Source organism: Brachionichthys hirsutus, chromosome 8 (assembly GCF_040956055.1).
Source record: "Brachionichthys hirsutus isolate HB-005 chromosome 8, CSIRO-AGI_Bhir_v1, whole genome shotgun sequence".
Classification (NCBI taxonomy): Eukaryota; Metazoa; Chordata; class Actinopteri; order Lophiiformes; family Brachionichthyidae; genus Brachionichthys; species Brachionichthys hirsutus.
The window spans coordinates 965,487-981,814 of record NC_090904.1 but is presented as its reverse complement, the minus strand read 5'-3'; the positions used below and the strand labels follow the sequence as shown (position 1 = coordinate 981,814).

Genomic DNA, 16,328 nt, shown 5'->3' with positions numbered 1-16,328 from the left:
TCTATGTCGTCTATTTGGGCTGCAAGGATCAACCAAAAAAATTACTTTAATATAAGTAACCTAAAATGCTGATGGGGAATCTGGTTTGTTGCTGGCCTGGTGTCAGAAGATGAAACTGGAAGAAATAAATAATAATAAAGTAACAGGGAACTATCCAGATGTGGTTAGGGTTAGGGTTAGGGTTCAACTTATCATTGAAGCCTTGCTCTAACATTCTGATCTCCCTCACCTCTGCACAACCTGCGCTAAGCTAAGCACGGCTCCCGATATGGTCTAAATGCAGCCGAAATCAGGCTTAAGGTGCAGAAGCAGCTATGGTGATACAACGTGCAGATAGTAACTGAGGAGAGAAATTGGATAAGGTGCGAATGGGCTTTGATGAAGTTGATCCCAAGGAACAATCTATTTCATTTTGGTCGTGAGTCAATCATCATCTTCACCATTGCAGGATGCTGCTAAACTGGATGTCAATTGTTTCTTTAGTTACTTTTATGAGTTGCAGGTACAAACATTGTCACAATGTGCAAAAATATTTGCATGCTGCAATCCAGCGCATCTGAAGCACGGCTTCGCCAGCTTATGTGCCAGTCGGCTCGGCTGTACACCACGGGCACAAAAATCCACGGGAGAATCCAAAGGAGTGTTATTCAGAGAATGAAACAGATTGAGAAAGCGATTCTTCTTTGTAGGAGGGTTGCGTGAAATGGCAGGCATGATGTGTGTGTCCTCGGGGTGAAGGTAGGAGTACAAATAAAGTTGACTTGTTGGAGTGGATGTGCTCCCGAGGGTGTCAGAGGGGAGTGTGAGCTGAGCTGTGTGGGGTAAAGACACAGAGCGGACACTGTGGCAATACTTAGGAGTTAAAATAGGCATCAGCCCAGAAAGGCTCTCGCTTGCAGTCTGTCACACATTCTTAAACCGATTTGCCACTCGGCAAAGGGCCAGACGTGGTGCAGACTGCAGCATTAAAAAACTATTACGTTATCATTAGTGGCACCATGGCTGGCCAGTACAAGCCCTCAGGCTTTCACAATCTGATGTTCTAGCATCTGAACATCCCGTAATGAACCCAGTATGTTTCAGAGATAAGGAAGGCATCTTCTCTACAACCACACAGGGAGAGGAGAGAACAGGGAAGGGAAACCAGTAGCCCAGGCCTCAGCAAGTCATTTATATTTGGGCTTCGAAAACACACTACATTTCATGAGAAACTGCCGGTGGAGAAAACGCGCCATCAGGATGAGCCGAACCATAAAGTGGAATTCTGATTTTAAGTTTGGCTGAGGGTCTTGAAACACAGTTGTGTGAAGCCATTTGTGACCCCAGGGAGCCTGTGTGACAACTTCCTGTGATGTCGCTTGAGTCTGTGTCACTTTTAAAATGTTACTGTGAGCATAACACCCTTCATTTCCTGACTGAACAGACACGTTTGAAGGAGGGTAAAAAATTATTTAATAAAAAAAAAGGACATTTTATAACCTATCCATCATCAGTCCAACTCATCTATAAGAACCTGATGGAGTACGACTCTTACATTCTCCCTTTTGCCTTTTTTGTGAGCTTGACCTGAATTATGCAAAGCAGTCCCTTCATCAAAGTCGACTGCTCAATATATAGTTTATGTAATCAGTGTGTTTTAGTGAAGTTTGAAATGTGAATTACGTTTCTCAATAGATTTTTACTGTATTCAATACTAAACTATTATTCAGAGGCCAAGAGAAAATCTTGCAAGTCTAAGTCACACATAAAAACATGCTATAATATAAATTAATTACAGTGGAACTTCGGTTCTCAAACGACTCGGCAGTCAAAGGACTCGGTTTTGGAACAAATAATGGAGTTTAAAATGCCTAAATATATTTATAAAAACATTCTTGGAAATAGCAATGACTAAATACAGACGTATTCATATGGGGTAAACACATGCAGTATTCATTATCTTACTGAGAGATAAAGAAGATCAAATTACGAAGGTACAAGAGAAGAAGAACAGCGAAATAGGCCACATAAATAAAACATTCCTCTCACCCTCCTGCAGGACAGCGCCACGATGCAGTTCTGTGCCAACAAGCTGGACAAGAAGGACTTCTTTGGCAAGTCGGACCCTTTCATGGTTTTCTACAGAAGCAACGAGGATGGAACGTGAGTCCTCGGAGAGAGATGTGTTGTAGATCTCGTATGGAATAACAGCAATCGCAAGTCGTTCTTAGGATGACAGTTGCTGAATTATTCATTCCCAAAGCTCTCCAACATCCAGAGTGAGAAGACATTGACAAATATTAGGTTCTCATTCTTGATGCAGGTCAAATGAGCTCCTATGAGAGCCTGGAAAATCAGTTTGAAAGTACAATATCATAAAGTTCAGAGAAACATAGTGAAGCAAATCACATAGAAATCTATACTAAAAAAATAAAAAACTGGAGGCAAAAACTGAGGGAGCATGAGAGGAGATAAAGCATGGGAGAATATGTGCACGGTATGAGAGGAGAGAAGCTGCAGCTACTGAAACATGAGGCTGAATTCAGAGGCAAACATTGTGGTTGATAACAAACCACAGCTCCCCTCACCATGCCTTACATAAATGACTCCAGGAGAACAAATAGGAAGGAGAGCCAATTACTGTCGGGAGCATAAAAGCAAGACAACAAAAAAAACTTTATGCATGTTCTATCAATAAGAAAGGCATTGTAAGACTCTGAGGTGTTTCACAGAGGGAAGCTTAACGCTCACACATAGCCTCACACTTTCCCAAAGTGTTCTTTTGCCTCCTGAGGGGCTGAGCAGTTGCAGTAGTGGCAGTCCTGTCGAGCTGGGGATGCTTTAGCAAGTGCTTCATTACTGGTCTTTCAGCTTTTCTCAGTATTTTTCACAAGTAACAGAGTAGGAAATGCATCTGCACAGATGTGCTAGAAGTATCACTTGTTTGTGCCAGAGGGGGTTACAAATTAGAAGGCTGTATGGCGAAAGGAATCACAAGCCTTTAAAATGCTTGTGGGACTTACTGGAGCACAAATAATCCAAGAGAGGGAGGATGTCTTAGCAGCGCTTGATAGGAATTTATGTGACTTGGTTTTGCAAAAATATTTCCTGGGTTGTTTTCAAGGGAGAGGAGGATGCTAAAAAGACTGAAATATAAAATTATTCTCTTTGGTCCAAAACACATTATAAATTGGATATGGGCCAAGCAGGAAACAAAGCTGGGTGCGACCCTATTTAAAGCATCGCTCCTATGACTGGCAGATTTGATATTGTCTTTCCTTTGGGATTTTCTAATGAAATTCTAATCGCTCTCTCATTTTGAACCCACGGAACTGCGTCCTTCTCGTTGTCCTCTAGGTTTACTATCTGCCATAAAACAGAGGTGGTGAAGAACACATTAAATCCGGTGTGGCAGCCTTTCACAATCCTAGTACGTGCTCTCTGCAACGGAGACTACGACAGGTAGGACGAAACCTCCATCCCGTTATTTCCTAGCAGCGTTTGCCTCTGTTTAACCTTTCTATTGTTTCCCTCATCACGTACACTGAGGGATACTTCCATATGCACATTTGATAACGTTGGGTAGTTATTCAGTAGTGATGACCCCATTGACATCCTCTACCTTCATTGATTTCTGCTGAGACGATCTATCAACCGCCTTCATGGCCCCTATAAGACCCTCTGACTAACAAACTCCACACTGATAACAGCCATTACTGCACCCTGAGCGTCAATGAGTTTACCCAGCAGAGATCAATACCAGTTCATGTTGCTGTGTTAAGTTGCTTAATCTCTCTACTTTGACATTATACACGCTGCTGTGCACTTAGGACATGCAGACCGTGGCAGTGATAATAGAGGTCGGGCAAAATAGTTCCTGCTCTCCAATGTTCTCTTATCAATAAACAGCACAATTATTACTATCAGTTACACGTTTGCTTACTTTACTTATACGTAACTATGCAGGGTTATCCGATTTAATGACTCATTGCTTCAGTTCCCAAGCATCGACATGCAATGCCTCAGTGATCCTCAATGAGTCAGTGATCCTCAATGCCTCAATGACCCTCAATGAGTCAGTGATCCTGAATGAGTCAGTGATCCTCAATACCTCAATGACCCTCAATGAGTCAGTGATCCTGAATGAGTCAGTGATCCTCAATACCTCAATGACCCTCAATGAGTCAGTGATCCTGGATGAGTCAGTGATCCTCAATACCTCAATGACCCTCAATGAGTTAGTGATCCTGAATGAGTCAGTGATCCTCAATGCCTCAATGACCCTCAATGAGTCAGTGATCCTGAATGAGTCAGTGATCCTCAATACTAGGTAAATGGGAAAATCCAGATATTAAGTGTTTACAATTAAGAACCTTTTAGAGTGGATCTGGATAAAGGGCCAGAGTCTTCCACAGTTTTACCTCCACCTGCCTGCCTGCCTGCCTGCCTGCCTGCCTGCCTGCCTGCCTGCCTCCCTGCCTGCCTGCCTCCCTGCCTGCTAAGCCTTTCTTGTCATCCAGAGTTAGAGGATACTGTCACGCCTTGAGGCGGGCCGGTGTCATTCCCCCACTAACTCTCCCTGTCTTCCCCGCTCCTCTGCTCCTGCAATCACTTCATTCCCATCACCTGCACCACATCAGCAATCAGCCCAGACACTACCTAAACTCTGCTCACACACCACACCCCTGCTAGATTGTCAGCGGTGTTTACTACTTTCCAGCAACTCAGACTGACCTCCCATGCACTAGTTTTCATCCTAAAAATCCTTCTCTCAAATATTTAACCTAAGAAGACAAATGAGGATAATAAAATATGACTATGCAGTAACTATGGAATGGTCCATTCTATTTAATACTAGAAATACATTAATAAACATACACAAGATATTAAGGCTTGATATGAAAAATAGGATGTCTACAAGACACAAATATTGTGAATATACTTGATATCATTAATCCTATTCATCCATAGCTTGTTTGCAGTTTTGTGTCTAAAACACTGGTGGCTTGCTCTTCCCAGATGGAGCATAATTAATGAAGACATGTTGCGTCAAAGAGGGCCTGAATTCATTTTTCCTCACAGCTTGTCAGCCTTCCTCTAATTTGAACGACAGTGCTGCAAGAAAACAAGCTAAATGATGAGGGCTGTGAGAGACGATGAAAAAGGAGTGACATGCAGATTACTTTTGGGGGAGAAATATTTCATGTGGCAAGCTGCATCTTTTTTCTTCCTCTCTCTCTCTCTCTCTCTCAGATGTGTTTGTCCTATTTACATTGTAAGTAGCCAAACTGAAATTACCAAGAATCCTGACAACCTGGTGTGAGCTCAAAAAACTAGATGAATCCCAAATGGACGGGGGCAGAGTGACGGATGAGGCTGTCTCCTGGATGTTATGTGGCTGCCAGAAAGGAATTTGGTATTTAGGTGAAACTTCACGAGTCAACCAGCCACACAGCGATTCAGGAAGTGGTCATGACTCCGTCAGAGCCAATCATGCAGAAGGAACTGAGCTAAAAGGAGTAGGAGTAACAGAAAGCGGCGTCGTGCTTGGTATTGTGTCTGTAGGCTTCATAAAATGGGAAGCATCGCTTGTTCTGTTGTCATCAGTGTAGCAACAGAACATGTCCCCACAGCTCCAATTAATTAGCCAAACAAATGACGTTTTCCACCTCTGGTCTGGGTGGCTCTCATTGCAAGATGGGAGATGAAATAAAATGTCCTGTGTCCTGTAAAAAACAAAAACAAAGTATTCACTTTAGTCCGTTTACATTTGGATATACATTATGATGTAGATCTGTCTTCACCATACTTCTTATATAAAGCTTTTCGCAACACACAAGCATTTGCACCTCAGCTGGGCTTTATCACATTTGCACCAAGTCTTTCATATTTCTAATTCACATGCAGAAACAGGCAGAAACACGCCTGGTGCATTAGCTTCTCATTTATAGCAGAGTCGCGTGAGTATCCGTAGCATTGCCGTGTCCGGATGGAGAGGCTCTGACTCTGGATGTTTGCTGTCTGGGTTGAGTGCTTGCTCTTCCACCTCCAAGCCCAGCGCATGTTGGAAGAGGCCAAGAGGCATCGCTATCTGTTCAGATCGCTAACTCATGCATGTCGATGACCGACTGCAGATTTACTTTGCTCTAATTAGATCATCGCTTTAGTTTGATGCACCAAAGGGCAAAAGGAAGAGTTGGACTAAGTTCATTGAAGGCATAATCTGCTCTCCCACACGAATCTCTAAGGGAACAAAGCGGAGAAAAAGCCATTTCTTCTTTTCTCTTCAGTAACTCCAGCAGAGTCGGATCCTTGTAACAAGTTTTCATTGAGTTGTTTTTTATTTATTTTTACCTCATTTATGTGCAGCTACATTCCTGACGATTCGTGTTGATTGAGGAGGCCTCAGAATAGTAGCTGGAGATATCGGTGACAGATTAGGTTTGGAGTGTATCTTGTTATGGAAGCTCAAGATGCTGTGCCTGAGTCCTTTGATGCTTCTGTTGGATTTGATAAAATGATGGAAATCTTTCAGCTGCAGTGATTCCTCCTACTTTGCTGAATGTCACGACTCCCATTTAAACTCCCCCACTTATACCTGCTTAATATTGATCAGGGGAAGGGACACGTTCCTTCTCTATTCCTCTCTGCTCTCGCTTTGTGCATCTTGTCTCATTTCTTATTTTATTGCTCTTTTTGCCTGTGCAGAAGGAGAGACATTGTGTTTCTGCCACCGAGATGAAAAGCACGTTTTTACCACCTCAATCTTCAAGAAAAAGAAAACTGGTGGTAAAGTGGAAGTTGAGCCTAGTTCAGGGATCTTTCAATTCTTCTGTGTCAGAAAAGAGTCTCTGATGTGCGGCTTGCTTGCATTTCCTTTGGATCTGGGATGGAGTCAGTACTTGTGCATGATAAAGTAAGGAAAGGGGAAACACTGGAGTGAGATCAATGTGATGCAAGAAAGTAGGGGCCACAAAAAGATTTGTTTTTGTTCTGGTTCTCTCTGCAGGGACTTTGTTTCTGCTGCATTTGTCGTCGGTGTCTTCTCTTTTTGATGTTCTTTTGAAAGTTGGATTTGCTTGTGCTGCACTTCTGCGTGAGGTGTTGAGTTGACTTCTTCTCTTGCAAAATGCAGTCATCTCTCCACCTTGTTCTAAACCTCCTGTATAAAATTGACTTTCCTATAAATACAATACTTAGAGAAAGAAACTAATGTTGTTATTGAGATAGTTATAATTAGATCCCCTCAACCCATTGTATTATTTAGTCATTAACAGCACAGGGACCTTGTCGCTTAAATATATAAATAAATAACCATTCTCCATTTTTCTTTTCCTCTTGCAACTCAGTAGTGATAATGAGCCTTCTGTATTTGAAAGAGAAAATTCCCAAGGCTCAAAGGGTTGGCATGAAACGGGAGAACACACCTGTAGCGCTGTCCTGCCCCTGTTAATCACAAGCAGGCTTATTGGTGTTAATGAAGTTGGAGTCGAGAAAAGGCCTTTTGTTTGAGTTCTTGTGTGTCGAACAACAGGTAATGTCAGAACCCCGACTCCACGCCTGGGGAGTTCTGCTTGTATCGTGCATGAGGATGGTCAGATGCACGTTTCTCACTGTTCAGCTTACTCAATAAAGCGCCGACAAAATTAGCAATGTTCGACAAAAGCAATTAAGAAGACACCTATCAAGTAAAAATAGATTATTGCAATTATTAGATTCTTATTTTTAATACTTAAATGATATATCTATGTTTGTAATTTAAGAAGGACTGAGCAAACTCATTTCATACTAATGAGCGATCCAGATGTAGCTGATTTTGTTTTGTTCTTTTTCAGGACAATCAAGGTGGAGGTGTATGATTGGGATCGGGACGGCAGGTGAGGAACCTTTCATCTCAACATCAGATTAAAGAACCAGCTTGTGTCCCAGACAGCCGTCCTGATATTTGCACCTGCACCTTTGTGTTTGTAGAGTTGTTGTTTTTTACTCACCAGTGATTCTCTCCGTTTATTCCCTCTTCACAGCCATGACTTCATTGGGGACTTTACGACCAGCTACAGAGAACTAGCTCGAGGGCAGAGCCAATTCAACGTGTACGAGGTGAGTACCTCCAGTATTTTTACACTTCCATAATGTGTCTGTTGAACTGTGAAAGCACACCGTGTCTCGCTTCTGACACGAATGGCATTTCTATCTCTGACATCACAGTCGCACCGTCTTCCAACGCAGTCGCGCATTCCTTCCCTTGCATATCGTCTTTACTGCAAATTAATGTTTTCCTGCAAGAACCACAAGGAATTCATTAAAAGGGTATTTTTATTGTTTAGTATTCATGCATGTCTGCTCACCTTCCAGAAGCAGTTGCATATTTCTTCTGGCCCTGTTGTGATTTTCAAATGTCAAGATCTAATTTGCCAAAGTAATTACCTGGTTGGGGACACATAATTTGAACTTTTATCAGCAGCATTAGCAGAACAATCCAGGGATTTAAAATGATTGTAGACATTTCTCACCTCTGCTCTTTGCACAGCTTAGCCAAACTCTTATTAGTACAAAGTACGGCTCTGCATGCAACTTGCAAACACAGCCTGATGTGTTCTCATCCCAGAATCTCAGTAGTGTAGGTGCGCCTTGTCTCTAGCCAAATTGCTATGTATCTACTTTAAATTCAGAACCTCAAAGGAGGACATGTCAATCCCTTTTCTGCTTATTTCTTAGGTGATTAATACCAAGAAGAAAATGAAGAAAAAGAAATATGTCAATTCTGGAACAGTGAGTATGGCAATGGCACCAAACAAGCACTGGAACTGTCTCTGTTCTGCTTTTCTGCAACTCATTTTCTTCCGTTAAATGAGTCCCTCTTGACTGATCATGAAAGTGCTGGAAGAAGCTGCAGATCTGTGCCTTTGACAAAAAAAAAACAATTTAATTCATTGTTATATTGCAAATTATTGAAACAGTTTTATTTAAAAGAAAAAGCAGACGCTGTTGAACAGGAGCCAAAATAAGAAAAGAACATACTTAAGAGCTGATTATTTATGTAGTAAATACCATCATTTATAATAGTGGTGACTTTTAAGATTTATACACTGAGGAGCACAATCAGAGAGGAAGGCACTGCAGAGCTTGAAGGACATATTATTAGAGTGAGTGATTCCAATTTTCACCCAACTTACCCTGCAGTGAGAATTTTTGCAATGAATCCATGCAAACGCACCTCAGCCTCACAACGTAAATGACTCAGACCGCTCAAACCTTTTGCATGAGTGACTGTCAAATGTTGAATCGTGTCAAGATGTGCTTCTTCTTGTTCAGGATGAAATGATCATTCATTGGATTAAATGCTGTTGTGTTTAATTCCAGGTTACGCTGCTCTCTTTCTCAGTGGAATCGGAGTTCACGTTCTTAGATTACATTAAAGGAGGGTGCGTATGAATGACTCAATTCTTACAGAAGCTTAAAATAGACTTGATATGACAGCAATTTCTGTTAATACAATAAAAAAAATGTCAAAAGTGTATAAAAAACGAAAGTGATTAAATATCATCAACACTCGGCTGTGTTTGCCAGCTTGCTCTTAGGTTCGTCTGCCTTTTGTGTTGCATGTAGCTGCATGAAAACAATGCAGTGAGACTGAGCCAAACTGGGCTGAAAGGCAGGCGCCAAAAACGATGCACTTACATTAGGTGCTGTCTTGTATTTTAAACAAGCTGGCTAAAGTCAAACGGCCTTCCTTTGGACCTCAGCGTAGTATAAGAGCTCGAGTTTGACATGTGAATATCAAGTTTGTCTCAGGTGAACTTGGCCTCTATGACAGGTTGGGCCGATCTTCTCTGTCCCATCGCAGTGGATGAGCCGTCATGGGCTTTACAGAGTGTGGCAGAGCTGACAAGTGTGACAGATTCCACAGACAGCTCCTGGGTTGGGCTGATCCACGATACAATAACCATAAGGTTTAGAAGCCTCACTTCAGAAATATCATTCTCATTAGTCTGGAAGAATGTCACTGAGACTGCCCCGGATGTTTCCAGCAGAACAGGACAAGCATGGTAAAACGTGTAAGCATGTAAACATATTACAGTCGCTGTTTTAAGGTTTTTACAAATGTTCTCAATATCTAAATTGAACTCTAACCACTTTAAAGTCTTATTTGTTAACAATTTAATTGATAAAAGTGACATGAATAATTTGGCTGTTTAAATAATAATATAATACAAATTATTATAATAATAATAATACAAATAATGAAATATACCTTAGTCCAAAGCCTAAAATAAAATTTCAGAGAGAAGTATTTTTGGTGCAGATGTATCTTTTGGAAACACTGAAGAGTCTTTGTGAATTCTTAAACTTAAGCGTCAAAGCTGTAACACATTGTTCTGTCCCCGCCCCAAACTGAAAGGTTAATATGAATCTCTGATGCATTCATTTTATTACTAAATCAATTATTTGACTATTGTGTGTGTGTGTGTGTGTGTGTGGTTCCCGCTCTTATGGCTCTCATTACAGCAGATGATGAGAGGCTGCCATTTGAGCCTCCGAAGGCCTCGTCTCATCGTCGTAAATTAACAAGCGGGTAGTGCCTCATCAGCAGGGAAAATTGGATTATGATTTGTTCTTAAGTGCGCCGTCAGTTTAATTGCTTCTTACGCAGCTCGGTGTGTCAAAGGCTCCTTGGCACCACCTGCTATCCCTCCTGGAGTTGCAAGTCTGATAAACAGAGGAGTGAAATCTAAAATCCTTTCCTGACAACAGAGCAACTGCATGTTTGACGACTGATTTATTTCTTAATGTCTTCAAAAGAAATAATTGTCATAACTTGTTCAGCGTTTTTGCTATTAGAAAGCATCTGTGTGTGTTTGTGCGTGACTGGAGGTGAGAGTGCTGCCTTTTGATTGAGGCTAAGTTGGCATTCTATTATTGCTGGCTGGTCTCTGTCGTTGATATTTTTTTCATGTCCTCTTCATCCTCCTTCTAGGACACAAATCAATTTCACTGTGGCCATCGATTTTACAGCATCTAATGGTGAGCGATACTGACGGCAGTGTGTGTGTGCTTGTGTGTGTGTGTGGGGGGGGGGGGGGGGGGGGGAGGTTGAGAACAGATGACAGTGCTCTTTGGACGTAACGTGTTGCGTTTCTGAATCAATCACACAAACATACTGTGTAGACGTCCACGTATTGTCGTCCACAAGATGTACAGCCGTGCATCTAAAACGTTCTGTCAGTCTAAATAAAGCTTGAAACTGGCATTTGTGGAAAGTTGTATGACGACAAGTCAAGTTGTATGAAACCCCGTACTTAACAAAGATTTCCCAGTGGGTGAAGGGGCCACGCTTAATTCTAATTGAGCTATTATGCCTGAGTACAATGTTGTAAAAGGCGTAGCTGCCGAGAAAGGCGCCCCACCGTGAGCAATTACTTACTGAAGGAGGACAATTTGAATCTGATTGATGTTAGGCTCACCCCAAATGGTAAGCGTCCAATCACACCCCACCAGTCGGCACTAGATGCAGCTGGCCGGGTGATGGATGGATTTTTCCATATATTGTAAAGGTGTTGAATTTGGATATAATTTTGTGGGAGAAATTGTGTATAAATCAGTGTTTTGTGCCTCCATACTGCATCGTCACTGTTATAAATACAAATCCTACTTTTCTCTCACAATGTCGTCATGTTCTTAGAAACAAATGCCTCCGTAAAAGTATTCCCAAGCGCTGCACTTAACTCGGGACAGTGGGATAGCAATCTGAGGTCAAGTAACTTGAGACAAAAGAAAATGTGTTGCATATACTAGCTGTAACCTGCTAACAGCCGGACATGCGACAATGAAAGTAAATATTAATAATGATACCGATGCGATCCCAAATTCCAAGATGACCAGTTAGCATCTCTGACCAGAAGCTCTCAACAATAGCTACAGACTGTGCAGGAATTTTGCAGGGGTTTACTCTCCAGTTTCAGAGATACCATATCTTGCATTGTACGTGTCTTTGTCCACATCACCCTCAATGACCTTTAGACTGACTGATTGGTCAACAGGTAACCCCTCGCAGTCTACATCATTGCACTATATGAACCCCTATCAGCTTAACGCCTACGCCATGGCTCTGAAGGCTGTTGGAGAGATCATTCAGGACTACGACAGCGACAAAATGTTCCCTGCGCTGGGCTTTGGAGCCAAACTGCCTCCTGATGGGCGAGTGTCACACGAGTTTCCACTGGTGAGGACAAGCTTTTATTTCATTCCAGCATTTTTTTTTGTTTGCTTGTTGTCATGTCCAACTTCAGTTCCAAATACTTTATCATCCTTTTATTATAATTTATGGGGTTTGTTCATGATCAGGTAAAAAAAACAACAACAACATGTTAAAACTAAGGAAAAGTTAAATACATTTTTATAATTCAATTCAATGGCATTTCTTTGTTTTTCCATGAACCTGATTGTTGGTATCTCCTTCTTCAGAATGGAAACATGGAAGATCCATACTGTAATGGAATAGAGGGCATCTTGGAGGCCTACCATCGGAGTCTCAGGACAGTACAGCTGTATGGACCAACTAACTTTGCTCCTGTGGTGAACCATGTGGCCAGGTGAGGAAGCACAACAAATGATGACCAGCTTCTTTGTTGTTGCTATTAAAATAGTGACTAAAATCTGTGGGACAAATAAATGAAATAAATCAACTAAAAATTGCATCAAGAACCGTCCGTAAGGTTTTTAGTTATTTTGCTAACAGACAAAACACAAAAACATAACCTCGTCGGCGGAGGTGAAAATGCAAACTGTTATATCTGAGTGTTGATGTTGTTCTGACTGAATCATGAGATGATCCAAATAATTATCCAACTGAGTGCGCAAATCCTCAGTTCTAATTAGAAATTTTAATTGAATCGATTCACAGATTTTAAAATGTAACAGGTTGCTGTGAACTCAAGTAGCAAGAGATTTTAACAAACGCCTAATTTGTCAACCAGCTTTCATTTTTATGTAATTGTTTGGGCTAATAAATTTATGTGTATTTGTGGGGGGCATTTCTGAAGTGCAGAAATGGAATAGAACATCTTAGTGAGATTTTCCTGTGGTGAGAATACATAATGAGAAGTGTATTGTAATCTGTAACTCCTTTAATAAATCCTAAACTCATAGACGTTGTTGCAGAGACCTTTCACAGCCTCGTCTAAGTTCTGCCTGGGTCCGTGTGTGTGCAGGTATGCAGCTGCAGTGCAGGACGGCTCGCAGTACTTTGTGCTCCTCATCATCACAGATGGCGTGATTTCTGACATGGCCCAGACCAAAGAGGCCATCGTAAACGTAAGAGCGGTGACATGGGAAGACATCGTGCTGCCGTGTGCTAAAGGAAGCTATTTGCATTATTAAACACTATTCTGCTACTGTACACTGTAACGGCATACACATACATGTGCCAGAACTGATGCTAGTCCTGAAGCCAGTTCCTGTGCAAGGGCCCCCATGAGAGACAGAACCCTCCCAGGGACACAGAGCTCTAAAGAGAGCTGGATCCAGAGCCCCTGAGAGAGGCAGAGCGGTGGCACCAGACGCGGTGCCGAGCGCCTGCCGTAGCACCAACCAGGATGCCGTAGCACCAACCAGGATGCCGTGGCGCCAACCAGGATGCCGTGGCACCAACCAGGGTGCCGTGGCACCAGACGCGGTGCCGAGCGCCTGCCGTAGCACCAACCAGGATGCTGTGGCGCCTGCTGGCTCATGTCCCTGTTTGAGCTGGGATTTCAAGCGACATCAACATAAACCATTGCGTTGCCGTGGCATCTGCTAACACCTGCCGTGGTCCCACACAGCTAATGCAGAAACTTGCAGTGCAGCTTTTCTTGGGTTTTATTGTCGCCCTCAAACTGGGACAGCTGCTGCCGAAAGAGGAAATCGTATAATGGTGCCACATGTGTGACAATTCTGAGCTATACCAGTATCAAGATCAATACACAGAATAGATGAATTATTGACTTACCAACTACTCCAAAGAAACCCAAGCAACGTTTTTATCCTGACAAATGCACAGATGCTGTGAACGAATCCTACGATCCCCTTACATGAGCAGATGTGCTCCCTTTTCACTCCCAAATATTCTTGCGAACGTTTTTATAGAAATATAAACCAGTAAATAAAAAGCAGAATATTGTGATTTATTTCTCTGAGCATTTCCCAACATTTCTCTTTTCTCTCCCAGCTTTAAGTAGCAGGCTTCCTTTCCTTATTCCCTCGGTCTCTTTCCTCCCCTTCTCCTCCACCTCCTGCCGTCGGCACAGAACACCCAGCAGACTGGATTTAAAGGGAATTTGCGACTGTTAGTCAAAACATTAGAACAGCCACACCTTCCTTTTAAGATCTTGCCTGCTGCTCTATCTCACCGCCTCTTCTTTTGACTGCTTGCTGACGCTTGCTGCTTCACCTGCTTTCCACTTTACTCCCCATGGATGCTGGGAAAATGAGGACATGCGGCTGAGGTTATATAAGTCTTTCCTCATACCTATTCGCACTGGAGGGTAAGAGTCAGGAGCAGAGAAGCAGCGGGAATGTGCATAACTCTTTGTGTGAGTTTGTTTTTTGCGCATGCAGTTGTTTGCTTGTGCTTCCGTGATATGGATCCCTGTGATGGAAAGAAAAGCGTTTATCAGTCACAAGAGGCGCTGGTGTTCTGATTAAAACCACTGTCAATCACTCGGCATCTCCCAGTGGGCTGCTGGGCCAAAGGCGCAGGAATTTCACAGCACCCGGACAATCATCAGTGCAAAAACACGAGCGCTTTACTCAGATACAAGGATTAAATGGATTAGGGGGGGGGGGGTGTTGTTGCTTGTTTTTGGGAGATTGAACTTGCAAAGGCGTGACGTGGTGGGCGAGACCTTTCCGTTACTCATTTACCTTCTGCAGTAGTTACTTTATTGCTGAAGAGCAGGCGCAGCTATCGGCGCATCGACGCATACGCGCCATGCTTCGCTTTAAATGGCACATTCAGAGTCGGGTAATGAAGCAACGAGTGTTGGCTGACACTCCTTTGTGGTTTCGTTGCACTGGATCACGGCTGCCAGTCAGCGAGAGCAGGATGGAGAAAATGGGGCACGGTGCATTGGCGGGTTATTTTTGGTAACATTTCATGTTCGTGTGTGTGTGTGTGTGTGTGTGTGTCGAACACGCATGCATGAGCTCCTGTGAGTGGTTTGTGTGTGACTGTGTGTGTGTGGGTGGACAGACGCTGACAGGAGTTGTGTTGAACACTGATAATTGTGTTGATGTGCTGCAGTTGAAGCGCTCTCGACTCATTTACCCACGGCAAAAGAGCTTTCCTGATTTGGCGCGGTGCTTTTGTCTTACGCCAGAGATAAAACTCCACTAAGTGCTTTCTGAAAAATGCCAAGGCAGAAAACTTGCTATATAGAAGAGGAGCTTTTGCATTGATCATTTACATCACTTACTGCTGCTGCGTCCTAAAATTACAGCGACGCTAGCATAGCATTGTAGCACACTATAAAGAAATTCACTTATGTTGAGTAAAATTCCAGTCAGATACAAATCATTCATAAGAGGAGATTCTGTTTAGGTTCACGTTGGGTTAACAGACAGACGGACAGACAGACAAACCAACGCAGGTGAAAACATAACCTCCTCGGCGGAGGAAATGATAGAGCCACGTCACCACTAGTTTATCACTATATTTTCTGCGTTTTCATAAATGGCGGCTTCTGTTGTCTTTTTGATTTTCCGTTCGGCTTTTGTTCGTTTTTGGAGTTCGAGCGTGAACATCCTCGTTCGAGGCTGATGAGAGGTGTGGCTCGGGAGTGGCTGGGTGGGCGCCCGAGGATGGTGGCTGCGCTGACTCAAGTTTGCTCCTCCTCCTCTCCCTCCTCTCCCAGCTCACAAACGCCACCTTGCCACAGCTGCTATCTGAGGTGCACCATTCATCTTATCTCTGCATGAACAAATGTCTCCTGTTAGTCTTAAGTAGTGTCCCACACTTTAATGTCAACGCGCTGCTCTGCTGGCAGGCCAGTATGCCATCAATCCAGCCTGGGAATGCTCTGGATGTATTTGATTGCTCGTGGCTGTCGAAATAGCTTTAGCGCTGACACTACCGGTATCTCTGGGCACTAGTTTTATGTTGTCAGGGAGTCTAATCTCCTCTCCCCAGCCTGATCAACGGCATACAGTGTGTGTGTGTGGGGGGGGGGGGGGGGGGGGGGGCAGAGCCAGGGAGCAGAAAATTGGATATAGGATAGGATAACGGTTGACACAAAAAGCGTCCCCTCTTTCTGCCCTTCTCTTCGGACCCTTATTCTCTCAGGTGTCCTTGTCTTGTTGAAAGCTCATCCAGG

The 16,328-nt window shown here is 43.0% G+C and overlaps 1 protein-coding gene across 1 annotated transcript in view; it reads left to right on the top strand.

The window, feature by feature from the left end:
* cpne5b (copine Vb) overlaps positions 1-16,328 on the top strand; it is a 59,642-nt gene that overhangs the window by 42,039 nt on the left and 1,275 nt on the right. The window contains exons 9-18 of the mRNA XM_068741981.1: positions 2,039-2,142; positions 3,337-3,441; positions 7,815-7,856; positions 8,004-8,079; positions 8,698-8,751; positions 9,343-9,404; positions 10,958-11,004; positions 12,021-12,202; positions 12,445-12,572; positions 13,191-13,293. Coding sequence (XP_068598082.1) covers positions 2,039-2,142; positions 3,337-3,441; positions 7,815-7,856; positions 8,004-8,079; positions 8,698-8,751; positions 9,343-9,404; positions 10,958-11,004; positions 12,021-12,202; positions 12,445-12,572; positions 13,191-13,293 — 903 coding nt within the window. The remainder of the gene's footprint in view (positions 1-2,038; positions 2,143-3,336; positions 3,442-7,814; positions 7,857-8,003; positions 8,080-8,697; positions 8,752-9,342; positions 9,405-10,957; positions 11,005-12,020; positions 12,203-12,444; positions 12,573-13,190; positions 13,294-16,328) is intronic.